The sequence below is a fragment of the Lutra lutra genome, chromosome 4 (assembly GCF_902655055.1).
Source record: "Lutra lutra chromosome 4, mLutLut1.2, whole genome shotgun sequence".
Lineage (NCBI taxonomy): Eukaryota > Metazoa > Chordata > Mammalia > Carnivora > Mustelidae > Lutra > Lutra lutra.
The window spans coordinates 153,465,646-153,485,594 of NC_062281.1; the positions used below are offsets into that span (position 1 = coordinate 153,465,646).

Below are 19,949 nucleotides of genomic sequence, written 5' to 3' on the forward strand. Positions count from 1 at the left end.
TGCCACTTACAAACTGCGTGGTCTTGCAAAATTGACTTAAATCAGTGCCTCAGTTTCCTCCTCTAAAACGGGGGTTGAAATGGGATCTGCATCAAAAGTCTCTTCATCACAGATAATCATAGGATTATCATGAGGATTAAGTGAATCTATATGGGTAAAACTCTAAGAACATGCCTAGAAGAGAGTAAATGCTCAGTAAATGTTAGCTATTATTGCTGGCAGGTCTCCTCTTCTGGGTCCAACCCTAACCAACCTCATGATTCATCTCTCCCAGCACCCCCAGTACCCTCCACACACTCAACTCAGCTTAGATGTCACTTCCTCCGGGAAGCCCTCCCTGATGCTCCCGCCACCACCATTACCACCTCAAGTGTCCTTTCTCCCACCACAGCCTGGACTGCCCCCATCAGAGCACAAGTCACTTCATGGCACCCCATTTTATAACTGGGGCATCCTCTGGCTTCTCTGCCACACTGAGAATTCCCTGAGGTCTGGGCAAAGTCAATTTCTTATTTGTACCTCCAACCTTGCATCTCTAGTCTGGTGCTTGGCACATGGCAGTGCCCACCAAAGGTTGGGGGTTGCCTGGGAACGGGGAATCTGGAAGGAGTAGAATGGGGTGAAGGAGTGGAGAGAGGAGGAGCAAAGGGAGATCCTACGAGGTCTTTATATCCTAGAGCAATCTTGCTTGTGAAATTCTCCATTGCTAAGTACTGTTTGCGCAGGAGAAATGACTGATAATGTGAACTGAGGCCTGGGTTCCGGGCAGCGGGGGAGGAGCCTTGCCCAGTGCCCGCGCCCGCTTGGTACCTCCACGTAGAAGGCGGTGGCCGTGATCTTGTGCATTTCGTCGCCTCGCTCCAGGAGCGGGATGAGCAGGTAGAGGATACGGCACAGCTCCTGGCAGGAGTAGTGCACCATGGCCCTGGGGGTGAGGCAGGGTGAGCAGTCCTCAGGCTCTCCAGCCCCAGGGGACCTCCTGGGGGGCTGGGAGGGTCTGGCCTGACACTCTAAACTCCGAGCAAGTCAGGGGCACCTTGGGTTCCTGGGTTCCCAGGATTTCCCATCTGCACAGAATCTCGGAGGCCGTCTAGTTTAACTGCTTTGTTTTACAGATGGAGAAACCTGAGGCTCAGAGTGGGAAAGCTTGCCCAAGAGCACAGAGCACACAGCTCTTTGCACGATGCCTAGAGCATAGTAGGTGTTCAATAAATGCAATTGTATCCTGAGACCCCTGGGGGGGCGGCAGCATCCTGGGCACTCAAGGTGCAAGGTTAAGGAACAGACTGTTCCTACAGGAGTCACATCTTCAGAATCGAGGTGCCCCTTCCCAACCCCAGGGGAGGCTGTGTATGGGGGCCAGGGAAGACCCCAGTCTGGGTCCGCTGATCATCTCCTAGCATTGCCACTTCCTGGCTGTGTGACCTTTGATACATAACTGTCCCTCTCTGGGACCTTGGCATCCTGCTGTGCCAAATGTAGGCTGATGATCCCTGTCCCACCAGTCAGCATAATGACCGTGAAAGCTAACCTGTGCTGCGCTCCTTCCATATACCAGGGGCTATACAGAGTACTTTAACCCTCATCCTAAGCTCTGGCGATGGGTCCTATTATTATTTCCACGTGACTGAAGGTAAAGCTTAGAGAGGCAAGAACTTGCCCTGGGTCACACAGCTGAGAGGTGGTGGGCTGGGATCTGGACACAGGCAGACCAGCCCTAAGGCCACACTCTGAAGGCCTTGGCTATACCGCCATGGCTGTATGAGCATAGGAACTAAGGTCCCCATACAGTGAGAAAAGGGGCTTCGTAAGTAAGCGAAGGGCTGTGCGGTTGCCAGGCACTGTCCTAGCCACACTCAGTGTGAGTCGGGACGCCCACTGAGGTCGACCGTACCCTGCCACTTAGAAGAGGTGCAGGACTGAGGGAAGGGTCTTGCCCAGAGAGAGATGCAAACCCAAATCTCTCCCTCCCCCAAACCCTGCACCGGGCCATCCCAGCCTCACCTGGCCAGCAGGGACACTCCCCGGTGGTGGTTCTCCGCCTGCTCCATGAGCTCCCAGCCGCCCTGGTCCTCCAGAAAGGTGGCCTCATAGGAGCAGCCCATCCTCAGCAGCAAGGTTTTCACCACTTTGACCACCCAGCTGCCAAGACAAGGCAGCTGAGACCTCATGACCCCCACTCCCCTCCCCACCACACAGGGGCCGGACCTCCCTCCAGCCGGCCTCTTCCCACACCCCGGCCTGTCAGCTCCCATCTGGCCAGACAAGCTTCTCTGAGCCCTGCTGATGCTGAGGTAGCAGTCATCGGTGTACCCACCAAGAGCGGCTTTTAAAAAATTATTAGCTTTGAGAAAGAGAGTCAACAGAAGCAAAATTCCCCCAAGTGGTGTTTTACCCTTCCTTTTCTCCTGAGCCTCTTTCCCTAGAGGGAGAGGTTGGAGCCAGGCCTCCCCAGACCTCTGGGGTCTGCCTCTCTCCCCCCCACCTCTCCCCCTCACGCCCATGCCTGGGCAGCTCTCTGTGGGAGAGGTCATCCCTCCTCACTTGCACACAGTCTCCTGTTGGCCTGAGGCCTTCACCCTCTTGGGGCACTTATGGAGGGATTCCCTGACCTGGATGCCCAGCAGAAGGCCATGGGCAGTATGGGTGGGGGGTGGGGGGGCTTTTATAACCTGTGGATAGAGGAGGCTGGAACCCAGTCCTCTGTGTTTTTGAAGCCCCAGGGTGGTGCTGGGAAGGAGCGGGAGGGGGTGCAGCCCCATGCTGATGCCCCACTATGTCCTGGGCACTGGGTGTCCGCAGATGTGTATGTGTACCTATAGATAAACCTTTAATAAAATGGAAACGGACAGTGTGTGGAATGAAGTTTACATTTAGACAAAGTTTTCTAGAAACGTCAGCCCTCATGTTTAAAGAATTTATCACATGTGGACATACGTCAGGAGATACTGAGAGTAGGTGGTCCTCATGATTCAAGACAAAGCAGCAAAGCATTCTGGAAATTGCGTAATGTTCAGTAATTCACTTTTAGTTTTCATGTTTTGGGTTTTGTAATAACTACTGATCAGTGTGAAAAGTCAAGCTTCTACCGAGACCTGGGCTTTCAGAACCATGCAAGCTTCCTGCTGATTCTTAGAGACACGTGCTGTCAGTTACAGTCCTAGACCAGCAAAGTCACACACACGTGGAGGGAGAAGGAGGCAGGCTCCCAGTGCTGACCACCCCAAGAGCCTAGGGCTTGCCCTGTCCAACTCTCCCTCCCCCCACCTGTTCCCTTCCCCCCAGAGCACTGGCTGAATAGCTAAGCGGAGATTTGCACGTTTTCATTGGAAGGTTCTACCTTCCATGCCAAGCATCAGCACCTTGAACTAAGACCGAGTGAGCCAGCTGTGTAATGTTCTGCTCCATGACTTGACCACCCAGTGTCCCCATCTCCAGGAGCAGCGGTCACTTTCTCTCTACCTGGCTTCAGACTGTCATAGCTCTTACCCAGACTGCACCTACCCGGTGTCAGTGTGTGCAGCCGAGGAACTCAAAATTAGGCCAAAGCTTTTGGACACAGTGCCACATCATTCCTAGGTAGGTGACTCCACTCTTCCACCACACCCTTGATTGGGTTCCAAGTTTTAACAAAAATGACCCTACCCATCGTCCTTCCTCCCCACCCTACTCGCAAAGATACACCTCCAGGAGCCCCAGGTGAGGTCTGTGCTGCTTTGTAAAAAGGCAGAGGTGACAGCGTAGGGAGGAAGGCTGTGGGTAGTGGCGCAGGTCCTTTGGCTCCCCGAAATGCCCACTCTGTAGGCTTCACCTTCCCAGAAGGTTCTCAGCTTTTCCCAGTGAAGTGGAGCCAGCATTGCCCTGTCCCTGCAGTGGGATGGGGGGGCCAAGGACCCAACAGGGAGCTGCATTGAAGCCTGAGGCTGCCACAGGGCACAGCAGCTGGACCTTTTGGAGGGGGACACCTTTCCACCGTGTGTTTGGAGGTTGAGACCTTTCCACCGTGTGTTCCTCCTCTTCCTCCTCCTCCAGCGCCTTCTCTACTTCCCCTTGGTTTTGTCTCCCCTGGAGCCCACCAGCTTCCTGAGTCAGGGCTGCCACCCTCACAAGCACCAGGGAGTCAGAGGTGGTGCTGTGGCCCTGGCATGGGGTGTCCCACTGGGACGCAGGGTCCTGTTTGGTCCTTACAACACACCTGCAGGGCAGAAATCACTTACCTCATTTCATGGGCAAGCACACCAGGCTGCCAAGAGGTTAAAGTGGTTTACCCAAGGGACAAAGCCTAAATGATGGAACCACACTCAAATCTGAGATGTTTGGACTTCAAGCCCAGCCTTGCAATGGCTTGCACTCAGCCCCTCAAAGTGTGCCTCTCTAAGCATCCCACACAATAGAAGCCAAAGAAAAGACTGAGACACTCGCCTGCATACAAACTTAAACCCTCTGTATGGCAAAGACCATAAAATAGTTACCAGTTAAGTGAATACATGTAACAAAGTGTTACCATCCTTAATATATAAAAAGCCTTACAAATTAACAACAAAAAAAGTTCTCAACAGTCCTATAAAAAATTGGGCAAACGTTGCTCAAAGAAAAGGAAACACAGGGGCACTGGGTGGCTCAGATGGTTAAGCATCTGACTCTTGGTTTTGCCTCAGGTCGTGACCTCAGGGCTGTGAGACGGAGTTCCACGTGGGGCTCTGTGCTCAGCACAGTCTGCTTGAGATCCTCTCTCTCCCTCTCCCTCCCCTTCTGCTCATCCCCCATTCACACATGCACTCACTCTCTCCCTCTCAAATAAATAAAATCTTTAAAAAAGGAAAACACATATGGCACTTCAACCTCAACCTCAAGCATAATAAGAGAAAACGACAGCATTTTTTTTCAACTTTCAGATCAGCGAAGACATACATATCTTCTGTTCCACTGTGCTAGCCAAGGTGTGGGAGACAGCCATTCTCACGCCCTCCTGGACGCAGCAACCCCTGGCAGAGGCCATGTGGCAAACTGAGTGCTTGAGAGGGCACTCCATCTTCCTTTTCATCACTCACTGGTCAAGAACGTTCTCCACCCCATATCCCTAGCCCAGCTCACAATTAAAATGCAGAAGCCCTTCAATGGACCCAGTCTCCTTTCGGGAATTTGTCCTACATTGTACGATCACATGTGTGCATAAAGACATATAAACGAGCTCATTGCAGCTGTGTCTGTAAGTGCAAAGTACCTAAACCAAGAGGATCCTGGTTAAATAAATTATGGTACATTCCACTCGGGAGGGTATTATGCAGCTGTTTTAAAAAAAAAAAAAATGACACAGATCTCTATGTCTGTTCTCCTAGGACAGAGCATATGCTAAAAGCAAAACTGTAACTGTAAAGGACGTTACTATTAGTATAAAAGCAGAAACAGACACGTGTGCTTAGCTCTGCATCAACCACCTGTGGAAGGGTATGAAAGAACCTGGTTCTTCTGGGGAGGCTCACTGGGTAAGGAGAGGAAAGGAAACTCACTTTTAATGCCTTTTGAGATCTTTACCCACATGCATGTGTTACCTATACGGGTTAATAATGAAAAATAAGATGGTGAGGGGTGCCTGAGTGGCTCAGTAGCTAAGCATTCGGCTCTTGAGCTCAGCTCAGGTCATGATCTCAGGGTCGTGGGTTCAAGACCTGTATGGAGTCCATGTAAAAAATAAAATAAAAATAATAAAATAAAAAGGTGGAACTTGGATACAAATCTAAAACAAATGATAGGTCTAGGGAGGGAGGACGAAACGTGAAATTGTGAGCTCCTTGGGGGAAGGCGGATTTTTTGCTGTCATCCAGCACCGGGCAGGTCTGAAACACAGCACTGCTAAAAATATGCTTCTGTTTTCTCTTTTAGTCCCAAAGCTAATTCTACCAACTGACTGCCCTCAAGATTTTAGGAAAGGCCCTTGCTAGTGGCCTCCCCCAGCCAGGAAGAGCAAGACATACATACCGCACAGGTATGAAGATGGAAGGCGGAGTGTCCTTCCTGGCATCGTTGCAGAAAGCCGTGCGGCTGGGAAAGTAGAGCCCGATGTGGTAATGGACCTGAATGAGCAGGGCCAGGAGCAGCTGGGGATAGATACGCCTCACACGACCCACGCAGCTGTTGACCGACAGGAGCTCACACAGGCCGCTGGCTGCCTGCGGGCAGAGGGGAGGCTGGCTGGAGGCTCCTGGCAGGCGCCTGGACAGCTTCTCTAGCAGCTTGGACCTGGATCTTTGCTCTTCTCTCACTCCAATTGATAGAGCCCAGATCTCTCCACCCACCATGCCCCAACACACACTCCAACTCCTGGCTCTCTGGGTGAGCCCTAGACCAGCACAGCGGCCTGCCTCTTTGGTGGTGACACAACTGTAGAAGAACTGGATGGGGGGCTCCTCTCTCACCGTGGGTGAGGTGCAGTCTTGATCCCGTTGTGCAGGCGAGGAGACACCTCAAGAGGGGTGAAGGCACTTACCGTGGTTGCCCGGCCCTAGGGACAGAGCTGGGACTGGAGCCCAGGCTTTCAGACACCAGCTGCACATGCCCTCCCTCTTCCTCATTCATAACATGGGCACAGAGACCATGATGGCGCTCCCGTTGTCCCTTCACTTCAGGCCATTAAACCTGGCTGCCCCCACTGCCTCCCTGCTGCCCAGCAAACCGGAAGAAACAAATCCCAGCTTGAGTGGGAGCCAGGGAGGCCCAGTCCTCAGCTCTGTCACTCCACGCCTACAGGTCACACCCTGCCTTTTCTATCCACGACTGCCCACACCAGCCCCCCGAAGTCCTGGGAACTTGGCTTTATTAGTGTTTTGTCCACGACGGTCCCTGGGACCCGACGGGGTGCTCACCGTCCACCCTCTCCACCTGCCATTCATCTCTGGTCCTGGCCTGGGCCCGCCTCCTGCTCCGCCCACCAAGGCCTCTCTCGCTGGTAGGAAGACAATGCAGGGGAAGGGGCAGTGGTGCTGGGGTCACAGATTGGATGGCTCTTTCCGGCCCCACAGTTCCCTGGCCCTCTCTGAGCTTCAGATCCATTCATCCTGTCAAGGGGTTGGGGGGTCACCAGCCCCACAGGTGTGGTGGAGAGTGAATGAGGGGAGAGGTGAAAGTGCTTTACGAAGAAGTGACCAAGATCTGTGCTCTCATGCTAGCTGGCCCAAGGGAAGAGAATTTGTCAAGTGACAGAGCCCACGGCATGTCCCCAGAGAGATAAGAGACAAAATGCGGGCTGGATGAGAATCAGGAGTGGCACTTATTTGTACTTTACAACCTAGGAAGCCCTTTCTTTCTTTCTTTTTTTTTTTTTTAAGATTTTATTTATTTATTTATTTATTTGACAGACAGAGATCACAAGTTGGCAGAGAGGCAAGCAGAGAGAGAGGGGGAAGTGGCTCCCTGCTGAGCAGAGAGTCTGATGCGGGGCTTGATCCCAGGACCCTGAGATCGTGACCCGAGCTGAAGGCAGAGGCTTAACCCACTGAGCCACCCAGGTGCCCCTAGGAAGCTCTTTCACACACAGTATTTCACTCTTCTGAAAAGGGAAGCTAGACAGGGTGGGACTTATTACTGCCCAGTTTACAGATCAATATACCAAGGCTAGAGCAGGGGGAAGTGACTGACCGAGATTATATAGTGAGGCAGTGGCAGAGCTAAGACAAGCCTCTTGGACTCAAAGCCTTTACATTTTTCAGTAGACCAAAGATAACGATTGTATCCAAAGAACATGGTCATGCTGTAGAGAAAATCTCTAGTGATGGGCCATAGGGCTCTGTTCTTGGCTCAATCTTGGTCACTGTTTATCAATACCACGAGTTAAAAATCTGTCCAGGCTGTATCTGTGCTCAAACTATGCTTCAGCAAAATGCACAGATGAGTGACTCATGAATACAGCAAGACACATTCCTTGAGGGACGAGAGGATTAAGGACCAAATCAGGGAAGGAATGGAGGCTCATGCCTTATTCGTAGACCTTAGCGCTGGGGGAGAGAGGCCGAGACCCCCAGTGGTGAAGCACAGGATTCAGAGGTAGGAGATCTGGACTTGACTGCTGGCCCCACCAAGCTCTATGACCTTAGCTAAGCCCTGGGATAACTGAGCCACAGTGACCCCCTCCGTAAAGGGGTTACCACCCATGCCTCAACCAGCCACATCTTTATTTGCTTCCCTCCACCAGAATATCTTGCTCTCTGCTGAATCCCCAGAACTCATGAGTGTGCCTGGCACATAGTAGGTGCTCAATTATGAATAATGAATAAATAAATCAGTCCAACAAAACGTTTTTTGAGTTTGCGCCAGGTATATGTCAGACATTGGGGATATTATGGTGAGCAAAAGAGGCTCAGGCACTGAATTCATGCATCTCACAGATTACTCAAAGGACCCCACACATTAGTGTCAAATTAAATCACAACGGGGTAAACTCCTCCAAGATAAAGCATGTGAAGCAAAGTGTAATATGCACAGATTTGATCAGGTCAGGGAGGTAAGGGAGGGCTTCCCTGAGGAGGTGATGCTGGAATTGAGAGCTGAGGGACGAGTAGAAGTTAGGTTAGCAGAGAGCAGTTCAGGAGCGGGAACAGCATGTGCAAAGGCCCTGTGACAGAGATAGCATGGTATGTAAGAATTTCTGACAAAGAACAAGGCTGGAGTCATGCAAGTAAGAGGGACCATGGAGTGTGGTAAGGCCCAAGAGGGGTGCAGGGCCTTGCAACATCAGTAGAAATACTGTGTTATTCTCAAGGACAATGGGAAGCCACTGATGGGATTGAGAAGAGCAGAGGTGCATTCTCAAAGATTTTTTGGCTGCAGTACAGATTGCAGGGGCTGAAGTGGAAGCAGCGAGATGAGCAGGGGTACTGTCCAGAGGGCTAGGGCCAGCGTGACGGTGACAGAGGCAGAGAGAAATCTGTCTCTCTACCCAGTCACCTCCCTGCAGTCAGAGCTGCCTTTCCCTCTGTGTTCTCAGGGATGAGCTCGGAGCCCCACAGCAAGCATGTAAACATGTTGTGTCACTAAATGAAAGAATCAGTTCCCTCATTTTATCTTCACCACCACCACATGAGGCAGATTCCCATTCACGCAGGGGCTGAGCCTCAAGCCGAGAAGTGACTTGTTTGGGTCATAGATTAGTACGGGAATCCACGCCAGCTCTTAGACCCGGGTCTGCGAGTCCCCCCTCCCCACCTGCTGCCCTCCCTGTAAGCAGCAGCAAGATGCCGTCCAGGGGGTCACAAATAGCAGGCTGGAGACAGACCTACCTGAGCCATACAACTAGCTCCTGGCAGAGCAGGGTGTGCTGAGCTGGACAGGAGGGCAGGAGCAGGGAGCGCAGGATGGGGCAGTCATGAGGTAGGCCAGGCAGGGGCTCACCGCAAGGGGCACGATGGAGGTCCGGCCATTCTTGGTGAAGGGCTTCTCCTTCAGGCTGGTCAGGAGCAGGTCCAGGAGGTCTCGGATGTCACAGCTGGGCTTGCGCAGTATCAGCTGCCTCCACATCTCCGCACCATTGCTGGGGGAGTTGGTGGGTGGCGATGGTTAGTGAGGACCAGGGCGCTGGGTCCACCCTGCCTCCCCGTGGTTTGGGCATGGAGAAGGGAAGATGCCATCAAAATGGTATCCATGGGTGACCCAGCAAGGAATGATTCAGAAAACACTCTCTAAGAGGCAGAGGGCTCACAATTCTTCAAAACTCTATTTCCACATATTGTACCAAGTGCTTTATACTCAATTTATTTGGCAAACATGGAGCATCTGCTGTACCCCAGGCACTAGGCAAAGCCCTGGGCGTATAGATGTGAACAAGGTATTCAAGACACTCAAATTCACTGAATTCTCAAAGGACACTCAAGTTGGGTTGTTATTCCCATTTTACAGATGCGGAATTGAGGCTCAGAGAGGTGACATCATTAGTCTGAGATATTACAGATAATGAGCTGCAGCATCAGGAAATGACTGGGTCTGGCACCTTCAAAGCCAGTAGTCAGTCATTCCTCTATGCCAGGGGGCCCCTTAGGGCCTGGACCTTGCATTTGTCACATAATATCAAGGAGTGCCTGCACCTGTCTCCTTACAAGGCAGTACTCCAGGCAGAGGAAAGCCTCTGGACCTGCCAGCACCAGACTGTGGGCATTCCTATCAATTGTGGGGAGCCGAAAGCATGGACAGGCCAGTGGTGCACAAAAGGGTTAACGGAACCCCTTTCCTCTCTGCATGAGCATTTGAACCTTCCATTAACTTTCCAGCTCTGTTCCCCTGGAAACCTGATAAAGATAGTATGTCAACTATGTTGCTAGGCAACATTGCTTATGGTGAAAATGACCCAGTTGGTAAATTGCATCTGGGCTGGGAGGGACTATAAATGAACTATAAGAACCAAAGAGGACGCTGTTGCATTGATCCTCCCAGGGAGCAGTGACTCTTGGGACTGCGCTTGTCCCCATGGGGACCCCAAAAGCAAAGTCTCTAGATCTCTCGTAAAAGAGCAATTCTAGGGGCACCTGTGTCGATCAGTGGGTTAAAGCCTCTGCCTTCAGCTCAGGTCATGCATAATCTCAGGGTCCTGGGATTGAGCCCCACATAGGGCACTCTGCTCAGCGGGGAGCCTGCTTCCCCTCCCCCTCTCTGCCTGCCTCTCTGCCTACTTGTGATCTCTCTCTCTGTCAAATAAATAAATAAAATCTTGGGGGGAAAAAAAAAGGAGCAAGAGCAATTCTTAGGAGCCATTTCAGCCAGGGCAGCTCCTACACCTTTCACTGGGAGGCCCAAGAGTCCAGCTCTCAAGCCCAGAGGGAAGACTAGGGTGAGGCACGTGAGGCATCCAGGGCACAAGATGGAAGGAGGCCATCTCTCGGGCTCTCACAAGCGCCAGCGTGGCACCTGAGAGCCCAGCCTCCTTCCATCTTGTATCGGCTCTGTCTGGCTGACCCACTGGGCTGCCACAAGGACTTCTGGGAGCAGGAGCCCCTGCCACTGCTCTGTCCTCCATCCTGAGCGACTCTGATGACAGGTGTGGCCCTGCCAGTCTTGAGTCTGAAGGGTTGGTGATTCCAAGAAACCCTCTGGGGGCTAGTGTGGGCAGAAAGGGTGAAATTCTTCCAAGTGGGAGCACGGGGACCTGACACCCTAGCTCTCACCTTCCTAGCCAGTCTCCCTGGCCTCTATGAATGACACGAGCTGTCCCCACTAGAAGCACAGCTCATCACACACCTTGGTGCAATTTTGCGTGAGCTCCTGTACAACTATCTTAAGGTGTGGGCCACACTCTGGCTGCCCTGTTCTATTCATTCAAAGGTGTGGGAGTGTTTCCTGGGCTGGGAGGCTGGAGCAATCAGTCTGGTGTCTCTGGCCACAGTTCCCTCTGCCCATCAGACCACAAGATCCTGAAGGCTGAGAGCAGGAAGCTTGGTCCTGCAGAGTCCAGCCCTGGGCAGGCCCTCAGCTCAGCTGGCTGCGTTGCTTGTCACAACCAGCCACCTGGAGTGGGAATCATGCAGGGAGTATTTCCCTCTTTTGTCTCTGGGGGGAAATGAAGCCCAGAGAGGGCAAGTGAACCACCCAAGACCACAGAATAGCCAGAGGCAGAGTCAGGGCCAACACTCAGACCTCCTTTCTAGGACCTCCTTAGAGATCTGGGCTCAGAGCTGGCCAAATCTGAGTTTAGGTCCTCATCCTGTTTCTTGCTCCCTGGGTGAGCAAGGACAAGGAACTTCACCTCAGTCTCCCCATCTGCAGAGTGGGGCTGTTGTACTAAGGACAGAAGGGATTAATGCTCCACATGGACACCCGGCAGGGCTTCAGAAGTGCTTAATGGCTGTCATAAGCATCTCAGATCATATGGAAAAGGGGCCAGCTGGGAGGGCCAGGGCCTGCCCTGGGTGGCAGGACAAGTTCCCAGCCCAGGGTGAGGGCTGCTCCAACCCTCGGAGGTGTGATGGCGGGAGCCCCTCCGTGGGTACCTGTCCAGTGGGAGGGGGCACGTGAGCAGGGCCACAACCACCTCGGTCATGAAGGAGCTGGCCAGGAGGGAGACGGGGAGCAGGGCCACCTCGCGGGCCCGTGGTTCCTGGATGCAGTTCAGCTGTGCATAGATGCCTTGCATGATTTCTGGGATCTGGGGCGCAGCCAGAGCAGCCGTGAGCAGCCAGGAGGCCAGTTGGAGAAGCCAAGGCAGGTGTGGGGAGAGTAGGGAGAGGGAGGAGGAAAGAAGTGGGGGTGACAGGATAGAGGGGCAGGGGAGAGGGGAGAGAGAGAGGGCAACAGCAGACAAACGGGGATTGGAAGGTGGGGGGGGGGAACAGTGCACCTGCTCCTACCCTGGGAGACAACCAGCGGTCCTCACACTGCCTTCCCCACTGCCCCCAGATCATTAAGTGAGTTCTTTCTTGCCCACAAGTAGGAGGCACCTAGAACTCAGCCACTACCACCCCTACCCTGCTCCAGGGCTTAGGGGTTCCCACCTCCCCACCCTGCCACTGCCAGACGGTGGGTCCCAAGGGATGAGCAGCCCTGTGGGGACTCCCACCTCAGCCACCTCCCACAGGGAGCCTTACCACCTCCAGCACCCTGTGGCGGTACCATTCCAGCACCGAGCTGAGCGTGACCTCTGAGGCTAGCTGCATCATCTCCCCAGAGTCCTTCCCCCGGGCCTCTGAGCTGCCTTTCAAGCCTTCTAGGACTGCTAGCAACAGGTCCTTAACCTGCTGGGGTCCCAGGAAGTCTCCAAACTCCTGAAACAGAGGCACAGAGATACAGACCCCACGGACGGGTGGCCATCCCTTTGGGGAGGAGCTAAAAGAGAGGGGAGACATGGCCCCTGCCCCCAGAATGAGCTAACATCCCCCTGGCACGGCTCTGAACCGAGGAGGAGGGGGCACTCAGGGTAGGCCTGTGTGGTTGGGGAAGGCTTCCTTAAAGGGACTTGAGCATGGAGAGATGGAAACATGGGGAGAAGACACTGGGGTGGGCTGGCACTGCCCCTCCCCGATTCCCAGGAAGGCCCAGAGCTGGTGGGCAGTGGGCGGTCACCGCGATCACACGCAGAATATTCTGGCATGGGCTGACAGGGTTGTAGGGCCCCAGGAATCGCTTGTTGCTCTCATACAGCTCCTCCTTATTGGTCTCTTCCTTATCTCTGGATCCTGCTAGAAGAAAGCCTCAGTGAGTCCCAACCATCCTATTCTTTTTTCTTAAACTTTCTGCTAAACGTAGATGTAGGAAGTACACGAATCAGAGATAAGCAGCGAGGTATGTTTTTCCGGAACCAGCACCCGGGTCCAGAACCCAGGTAACCAGCTCTTGGGTTGAGAAACACTACGTCATCAGCAGCACCCCAGAGGCCCCCTCTTGGTGCTCCTTCCATTCCCCTGCCCCCTCCCCCACCCAGGGGACCCCACTATTCTGACTCCTAAAGCCACAGGTTAGATTTCTTGCTGTTGGACCTATGTGCCGGCTTTCCCTCAGCGTCATGGGGGTGACAGTCATCCCCGCGGTCCCAAGTAGCTTGAGCTCATTGGTCATGATGTTGCATCATTTCCCATGGTGTGAATACAGTGCAGTCTATGTCTCTCTTCTGCTTCTGATGGACATTGGGGTCACATCCAGCTATTGGTGCTGCTTGGAACATTCTGGTAGGCCTAGCCCATGCCTTTCAGTGAATGGAGGGACACATTTGTTGGTATGGAGGCAGAAGTGTGTTTGCTGGGTGCCAGGGTAGGCATGGGTTCAGCCTCAGGGGAAACTGCCAAATGGTCTTTCAGTCGGGCCGACTATGCACCCCCTACCCCCAGCAGCACATGAGCGCTCCAGGGGCCTCCAGTCCCACCAGTGAGCTGTCATGTGGATTTCTGCTGGTCTGGTGGGTGTGTGGTGATCCCTCTTTAAATTGTGGTCCCCCTACCGACCTTCCCAAACCCCCTTTTCTGATGTGTTTTCTTTAGTGCTCGTTATCTAACTTCACTATACGTATCACTTGTTTATTTTGTTTATTGTCTCCTGACAACGAGAAGGGCCCCTGACAGGAAGGATTATTTAACTTCATTGCTGTTTTCAGTGCCTAGACTAGACCTGGCACAAGGCAACTTCATATTTTCTGTGGAAGGAAACACATTTCAGGCTCATTTCCTTAGGCCTTTCTGCGGCCTGGCCCAGGTCCCACCTGGATGCCCCAGGGTGTGCAAGCCATAAACATAAGGAAGGGCCATCGAGGCAGAAGGACCCTATGGACCATGACCCTAAAGAAGCATGATGGGCGCCTGGATGGCTCAGTGGGTTAAGCCTCTGCCTTCGGCTCAGGTCATGATCTCAGGGTCCTGGGATTGAGCCCCACATCGGGCTCTCTGCTTGGCAGGGAGCCTGCTTCCTCCTCTCTCTCTCTCTTTGCCTGCCCCTCTGCCTACTTGTGATCTCTCTCTGTCAAATAAATAAATAAAATATTAAAAAAGAAAAGAAAAGAAGCGTGAGACCTGGAATCAGAGACACCCAAGTTCAAAGCCTAGCTTTGCTGCTCCCTACACTCAGGGGGCCCAGACAAAGCACTTCACCCTTGAAAGTCTGACAGTGTATGTCTGGGGGTCCCCAGACAAAATACAGGATAGCCAGTTAACTGCGATTTAGATGGCCAGGTCACTCGGCCACCGGAGCCAGAGAAGTTTAAATAACATGCCAAAGGCTCGTGGGTTGGGACCATGGAGAAAGGATGGAGGCAGTTAGCCGCTAAGACTGCACATCTCTAGGCACAGTGCCAGCCTGGTACCTGGGTCAGCCCATTTCACGCCCCCAGCTCCCTAATGCGAGGTGTACAGGTTGCATCCACTCCAGACCCTAATGTGGGACTTGGTCTTTGTTTGTTCACTCAGTAAACATTCACTGAACACCCACCATGTGCCCAGGCCTAGGGCGAGACCGTGGGAATGGAGTGGAGATGAAGACATAGCCTTCCCTGCTCTTGGCACATCATAGAAATGTGACAGTGAGAGTCACAGATTATACTTGAGAGGAGGAGGAGGGGCTCCGATGGAAGGATGGCTTAAATCAAAATAGATTTGTTTGTAGCCCCCGTCCTCTGGGTCTGTGTGAACTGAGGCATCGCGCCAGCCCATCGGACCCTGTGCTGGGTTCCTCCATCTTCTACCTGTGCCCTTGCTGCCAGGGCTCCAGTCCATTCCCAGGCTGAGCATCTGCTCAGAAGCTTGCTACAGACGCGCTGCAAAGGGCTTACGTTTTTGGAGCTCCAGGATGGTGTAGAGGATGATGATGCCGTCCAGGGCCTCCCGGCCGATCTCCTCATCAGGATCCCCGATGCGAAGGATGAGTCTCCCCAGCAGAAGCCCCAGCGCCGGGAACCCCGAGGACATCTGTTTGCGTCATAACTTCAAGGACTGAGTCTTATAGGTTCAATAGCACTATACAGTGATTAGTGAACAGAGCCGGATGGTCTGGCCCTGATAGGAGAGCCCTCTGAAGATGACAAGGGCCACATGGGAACCTTGGGACAGAGGCACCGGATCCCTTAGAGCCAAGAAGTTTCTCCCTAAGAGTGTCCTCCCCTCCCAGGGGCCACTCACAAAGAAAGGCAGGGTCAGAAGCATGTGGTTCAACACAGAGACATTGCTGTTCACAGCCCGTGCTCGCTCATGGGCCTTCCCAGAGTTCATCCAGGGCCCCAGGGGCTGTGAGGACAAGGACAAGACTCAGAGCTGCAGGCTGGACACCAGCCTTCTGTTGCCTGGGTGGGCAGGTCGGCCTTCACCAGTCAGCAGGAAGCTTCCAGGAGGGCATAAATGCAACTGTCCATAGCCCCCATCCTCCTCCAGGAGCATAGGGAGGCATGGGGTCCAGAAGTTGAGGCTAGGACTGGAAAACCAGAGGGAGGAGGAAGGTCAACAGGGAGAGAGATGGTAGGTGGAGAGTCATGAGGATAGAAGAGAGGGAGGAATGAGCACAGAAAAGGAACGCTAAGCAGGAGGCTAGAGCAAGAACATGAAGGATAGGGAGAGAGTGAAGGGGCAGGAGTTTGGAATAGGGCCTATAAGAGGGACCAGGGGGTGGAACACTGGCCCAAGGTGACATCCAGAAGTCCAACCACTCCTGGGCATAGCCTCCCCAGGCTCTGGAGCCCGTTCTCCTTTCCCCTCTGCCCTTGCACTGCTCCCTGCCCCCATACCTCCAAGATGCTCGTCAGCCCGGCAGGAGTGGGGTCCTCCACAAAGAGGGCGTTGAGCAGTGTCTGCAGAGCTTCCAGGGTCTGACGGTAAAGTGTCTGTGGACAGAAGGAGGACCAAGTCACTAGGAGGCTCCTGTAGCAAACCCAGCCTGCAACCCCTGCTATGGGTCAGGGGAGGAGGGGCATCCAATCCCATGAGAGCTGTTTTCTGGCCCCATCTCAGACACTAACTTGAGGTGTCGTATTGGACAAATTACTATCCCCGCCATGGGTTACGGTTTCCTTATCAACAAATCAGTGGGGCGCCTGGGTGGCGGAGTCAGTTAAGTGTTGGATCCAGGTTTTGGCTCAGGTCATGATCTCAGGGTCCTGGGATTGACCTCTGTTAATCAGGTTTTGTGCTCCACATGGAGTCCGCTTGGGATTCTCTCCCTTCCTTTGCCCCTCCCAGGCTCCTTCTCTCTCTCTCTCTCATAAATAAATAAAATCTTAAAAAATAACAGCAAATTGGTGATTATTATCCCTGCACTCCTGCCTTAAAGGAGGAGGAAGAGGAGCCCCAGCATTGACTGAGAATCTACCATGGGCCAGGTCAGTGTGGAGATTCACACAACCATATCAATGTGCCCTCAAAGCGTTTTTCTCATTTTGCAAATGAGGATGCACTTATCCAAGCTCACACGGTTTCCAGTGGTGAGGAACAAAGGAGAGGCTGTGTGGGGAAATGGCACCAGAGCGGTAAGAGCCGGAAAAAACGGGAGGGTCGGCCTTACTTTTATTATTGTTCTCGGGTGTTTTTACTTGCTACTCCTAGACCCAAATAGACTTTCTAAGTTGCCCCTGCAGGGAGTCATGTCTCCCCTGCCCCAGTTCCCCTTCCCTCAGCCACACCCCAGACCCAGAATTGTCTTAGGAAGGTGCAGGCGTTACTCATACACAAGGCTACAGAGTGGGTTTGGGCCACTCTGGGAAGACCTTCTGTCCCCTGCATCCTTTCCTTCTTCCAGCTCATCACATCTGTTTGTCTCCCAGGGTGTCCTCGTCCAGGCTTCCCCAGTCTGTGCACACTAGGTTACACCACAACCACCAAGCCAGGCCCTGCTTTTCCACTGCCTCCTCCTTCCCTCCCATCCACGGACCCATTACTGTGCAGCACTGACCTCTGGTGTCTAGGCCTGCTACTGCAAGAGGGCTTCCTGCTCTCTTGCCAGGCAGCAAGGATTCCCCCACCTTGTCTCAGTGCACCACCTACCTTCCAGGACCCAGAGTCCTCATGCTGCCAGTGTGGTCGGGCCCCTACTGCTCTCTAGACTCGCTTCCCAGCCCTCCTGCCTCAACCTCTGGCTCCAGCCACATTGCCCCCTTGTCATCTTTGCAGTCACCCTGTTCTCACAGTCTTCAGGCCACTGCACAGGCTGTTCCCTCTGCCTGGCATGCCCTTCCTTCTGCCCACCCCTCCACCCCAGCGAACCAGCTCTTCTGTAACCTCTCAGCTGCAGCACCATGACCCTTGACCCCACCTAGGCCAGGATACCCATCCTAAGCTTGCTTGCAACATTTACCATGAATAAATGTGCATTTATTTGTATGGTTTTTGACAGTGTCCCTCTCCCCACTCCCCTCCCTCTACTGTATCCCCCAGCCCCTGGTAGTTTGGAGTGGGCACTGTTTATATTTGCTGAATGAAAGGATGAATGAATGTGCCTCCCTCTGGGCTGAAACTCCCCTCCCTAAACCTCTCCCCTGGACCCTACATCCTACACTAAGGGTCACCTCTACCCACTTCTGGGACCACCCTTCCCAGGCTGGAAGACACTCACAGGAGCCCCTTGACGTTCTACCCTTATCCCAGCTAGGCATCACCCCAGCTCAGCCAGTCCTCAGCCCTCCTCCTCCCACTCCCAGCCACCTCCACTGGCCACACCAACACAGGCTCACATCCCTCTCTTAGGGCAGGACCCACAAGTGGACAGAGCATCCCAAATGAGCAATTCCTTATTCCAAAGATTCACTCATTCACCGAATATTTATCAAGAGCCTACTCAGGCCAGGAGAGGCGAGGTCATGCAGCTTGAGTAGGGGTGTGAAGATTCACATCTACCTTCTGCAATGCTCTTTCTCTCCCCGCTAGGAGGTCAGAAATGCACCTTTGTCTAAGGACACGGACAGCCCTGAGGACTCACCTGTATGGCCTCAGCCTTGGCCTCGTCTTTCTCCTGCATGGCCTGCACGGAGGGGAGGGAGAACACACTCTTCACGCACGTGCTCACCAGCTCTGTTCTTTCTTGCCAGCCCAGGATAGGCTGGGAGTGACTGGCGGAGACAGAAAGCAAGGCGGGAGGGGAGGCAGTGAGGGAGGGGCCCTGTGGCCAGAAGCAGGAAGCTAAGGATGAGGGGCAGGGAGGAGGGCACCTAGCTGGAGGCTTGGGCATGGCCTGAGCAAGATGAGGTGGGGAGGTGGGAAGTGGGTGTGCAAGACAGGGCCTGAGGAGAGGAAAAGGCCCAGGAGTGGGTGGGGCACTGAGGACAGGCCCCAGAGGAGACAGGTGGAGCCCAGGGAAGAAGGGAAAGGGCTGGGGTTAGGGGAGGGGTCTGTGGACACCTCAGCTGGGTCAGGGTCTCCATGGCTTTCCAGCGGACAGTGCTTGAGAGGGAATCCAGTGGCTCCTCCTGGATCTGCCTCTGGACAGGGGACCACAGAGGGGCCAATGAGGGGGCAAGTCCCCTGCAGACCACCAGGACCGAGGCCACTGTTCCTCACAGGGCGCGGGGCTCTGCCAGCCCCTCGGCCTGGACAGAACTCCCCACTTCCACACCATGCAGGGCCTCCTCTGGGGAGAGCTGGCTCATGGCTCAAACCCGGTCCTGGGCTCAGTTCAAGGCCACCAAATACACACCACACCTTAACCAGCAGCACCCCGCACGCAGGGCCCAGCAAGAACTGCTTCAGCAGCCCCGTGGCAAGGAGATATATTTAAGCCATGGGCTGGCCCAAAGCAAAAAAACCACCATGAGTGGCTCTGGAAGGGGGACCTCTTGAATTCCTTTTAAATTGTCCTAAGGGCGCCTGAATGGCTCAGTCAGTTAAGCGTCTGCCTTCAGCTCAGGTCATGATCTCAGGGTGCTGGGATCAAGCCCCCTGTCGGGCTCTCTGCTTGGTGCTGAGTCTGCTCGCCTCTCCCTCTGCCCCTCCCTCAGCTTGCGCGTGCACTTTCTCTTTCTTTCAAATAAATAAATAAATTCTTTAAAAATAAAGGGCACCTGGGTGGCTCAGTGGGTTGAACCTCTGCCTGTGGCTCAGGCCCTGATCCCAGGGTCCTGGGATTGAGCCCCCACATTGGGGTCCTTGCTCTAGGGGGAGCCTGCTTCTCCCTCTGCCTCTGCCTGCTGCTCCACACACCCCACCCTGCCCGCCCCCCATGCTTGTGCACTCTCTCTCTCAAATAAATAAAATCTTAAAAATAAATAAAGGGGTGCCTGGGTGGCTGAGTGGGTTGAGCCTCTGCCTTCAGCTCAGGTCATGATCTCAGGGTCCTGGGATCGAGCCCCGCGTCAGTCTCTCTGCTCAGCGGGGAGCCTGCTTCCCCCCCCACCCCCCACCGCCTGACTCTATGCCTGCTTGTGATCTCTCTCTGTCAAGTAAATAAATAAAATCTTTTAAATAAATAATAAAATTAAAACGTCCTAATAATTACTTCTCACTTTTGATCTCCCATCTACACACAATAGGGGCTCAATTAATGTTGGTTGAATGAAGTTATCAAAGGCAAGGATT

At 53.6% G+C, this 19,949-nt stretch overlaps 1 protein-coding gene across 8 annotated transcripts in view; it reads right to left on the reverse strand.

Annotated features, from left to right (window-relative positions):
- The window catches only part of MROH7 (maestro heat like repeat family member 7), a 51,661-nt gene that overhangs the window by 12,767 nt on the left and 18,945 nt on the right, over nucleotides 1–19,949 (reverse strand). For 5 of the 8 annotated variants that reach the window (XM_047723909.1, XM_047723910.1, XM_047723911.1 and 2 more), the window contains 12 exons: nucleotides 18,777–18,856; nucleotides 18,358–18,487; nucleotides 16,175–16,270; nucleotides 15,576–15,680; nucleotides 15,230–15,365; nucleotides 13,039–13,151; nucleotides 12,564–12,740; nucleotides 11,970–12,124; nucleotides 9,385–9,523; nucleotides 5,980–6,170; nucleotides 2,005–2,142; nucleotides 811–925 (listed from right to left, as the gene is read on the reverse strand). In XM_047723909.1, coding sequence (XP_047579865.1) covers nucleotides 811–925; nucleotides 2,005–2,142; nucleotides 5,980–6,170; nucleotides 9,385–9,523; nucleotides 11,970–12,124; nucleotides 12,564–12,740; nucleotides 13,039–13,151; nucleotides 15,230–15,365; nucleotides 15,576–15,680; nucleotides 16,175–16,270; nucleotides 18,358–18,487; nucleotides 18,777–18,856 — 1,575 coding nt within the window. The remainder of the gene's footprint in view (nucleotides 1–810; nucleotides 926–2,004; nucleotides 2,143–5,979; nucleotides 6,171–9,384; nucleotides 9,524–11,969; nucleotides 12,125–12,563; nucleotides 12,741–13,038; nucleotides 13,152–15,229; nucleotides 15,366–15,575; nucleotides 15,681–16,174; nucleotides 16,271–18,357; nucleotides 18,488–18,776; nucleotides 18,857–19,949) is intronic. The other 3 variants (XM_047723912.1, XM_047723914.1, XM_047723915.1) reach the window with 3 other exon arrangements.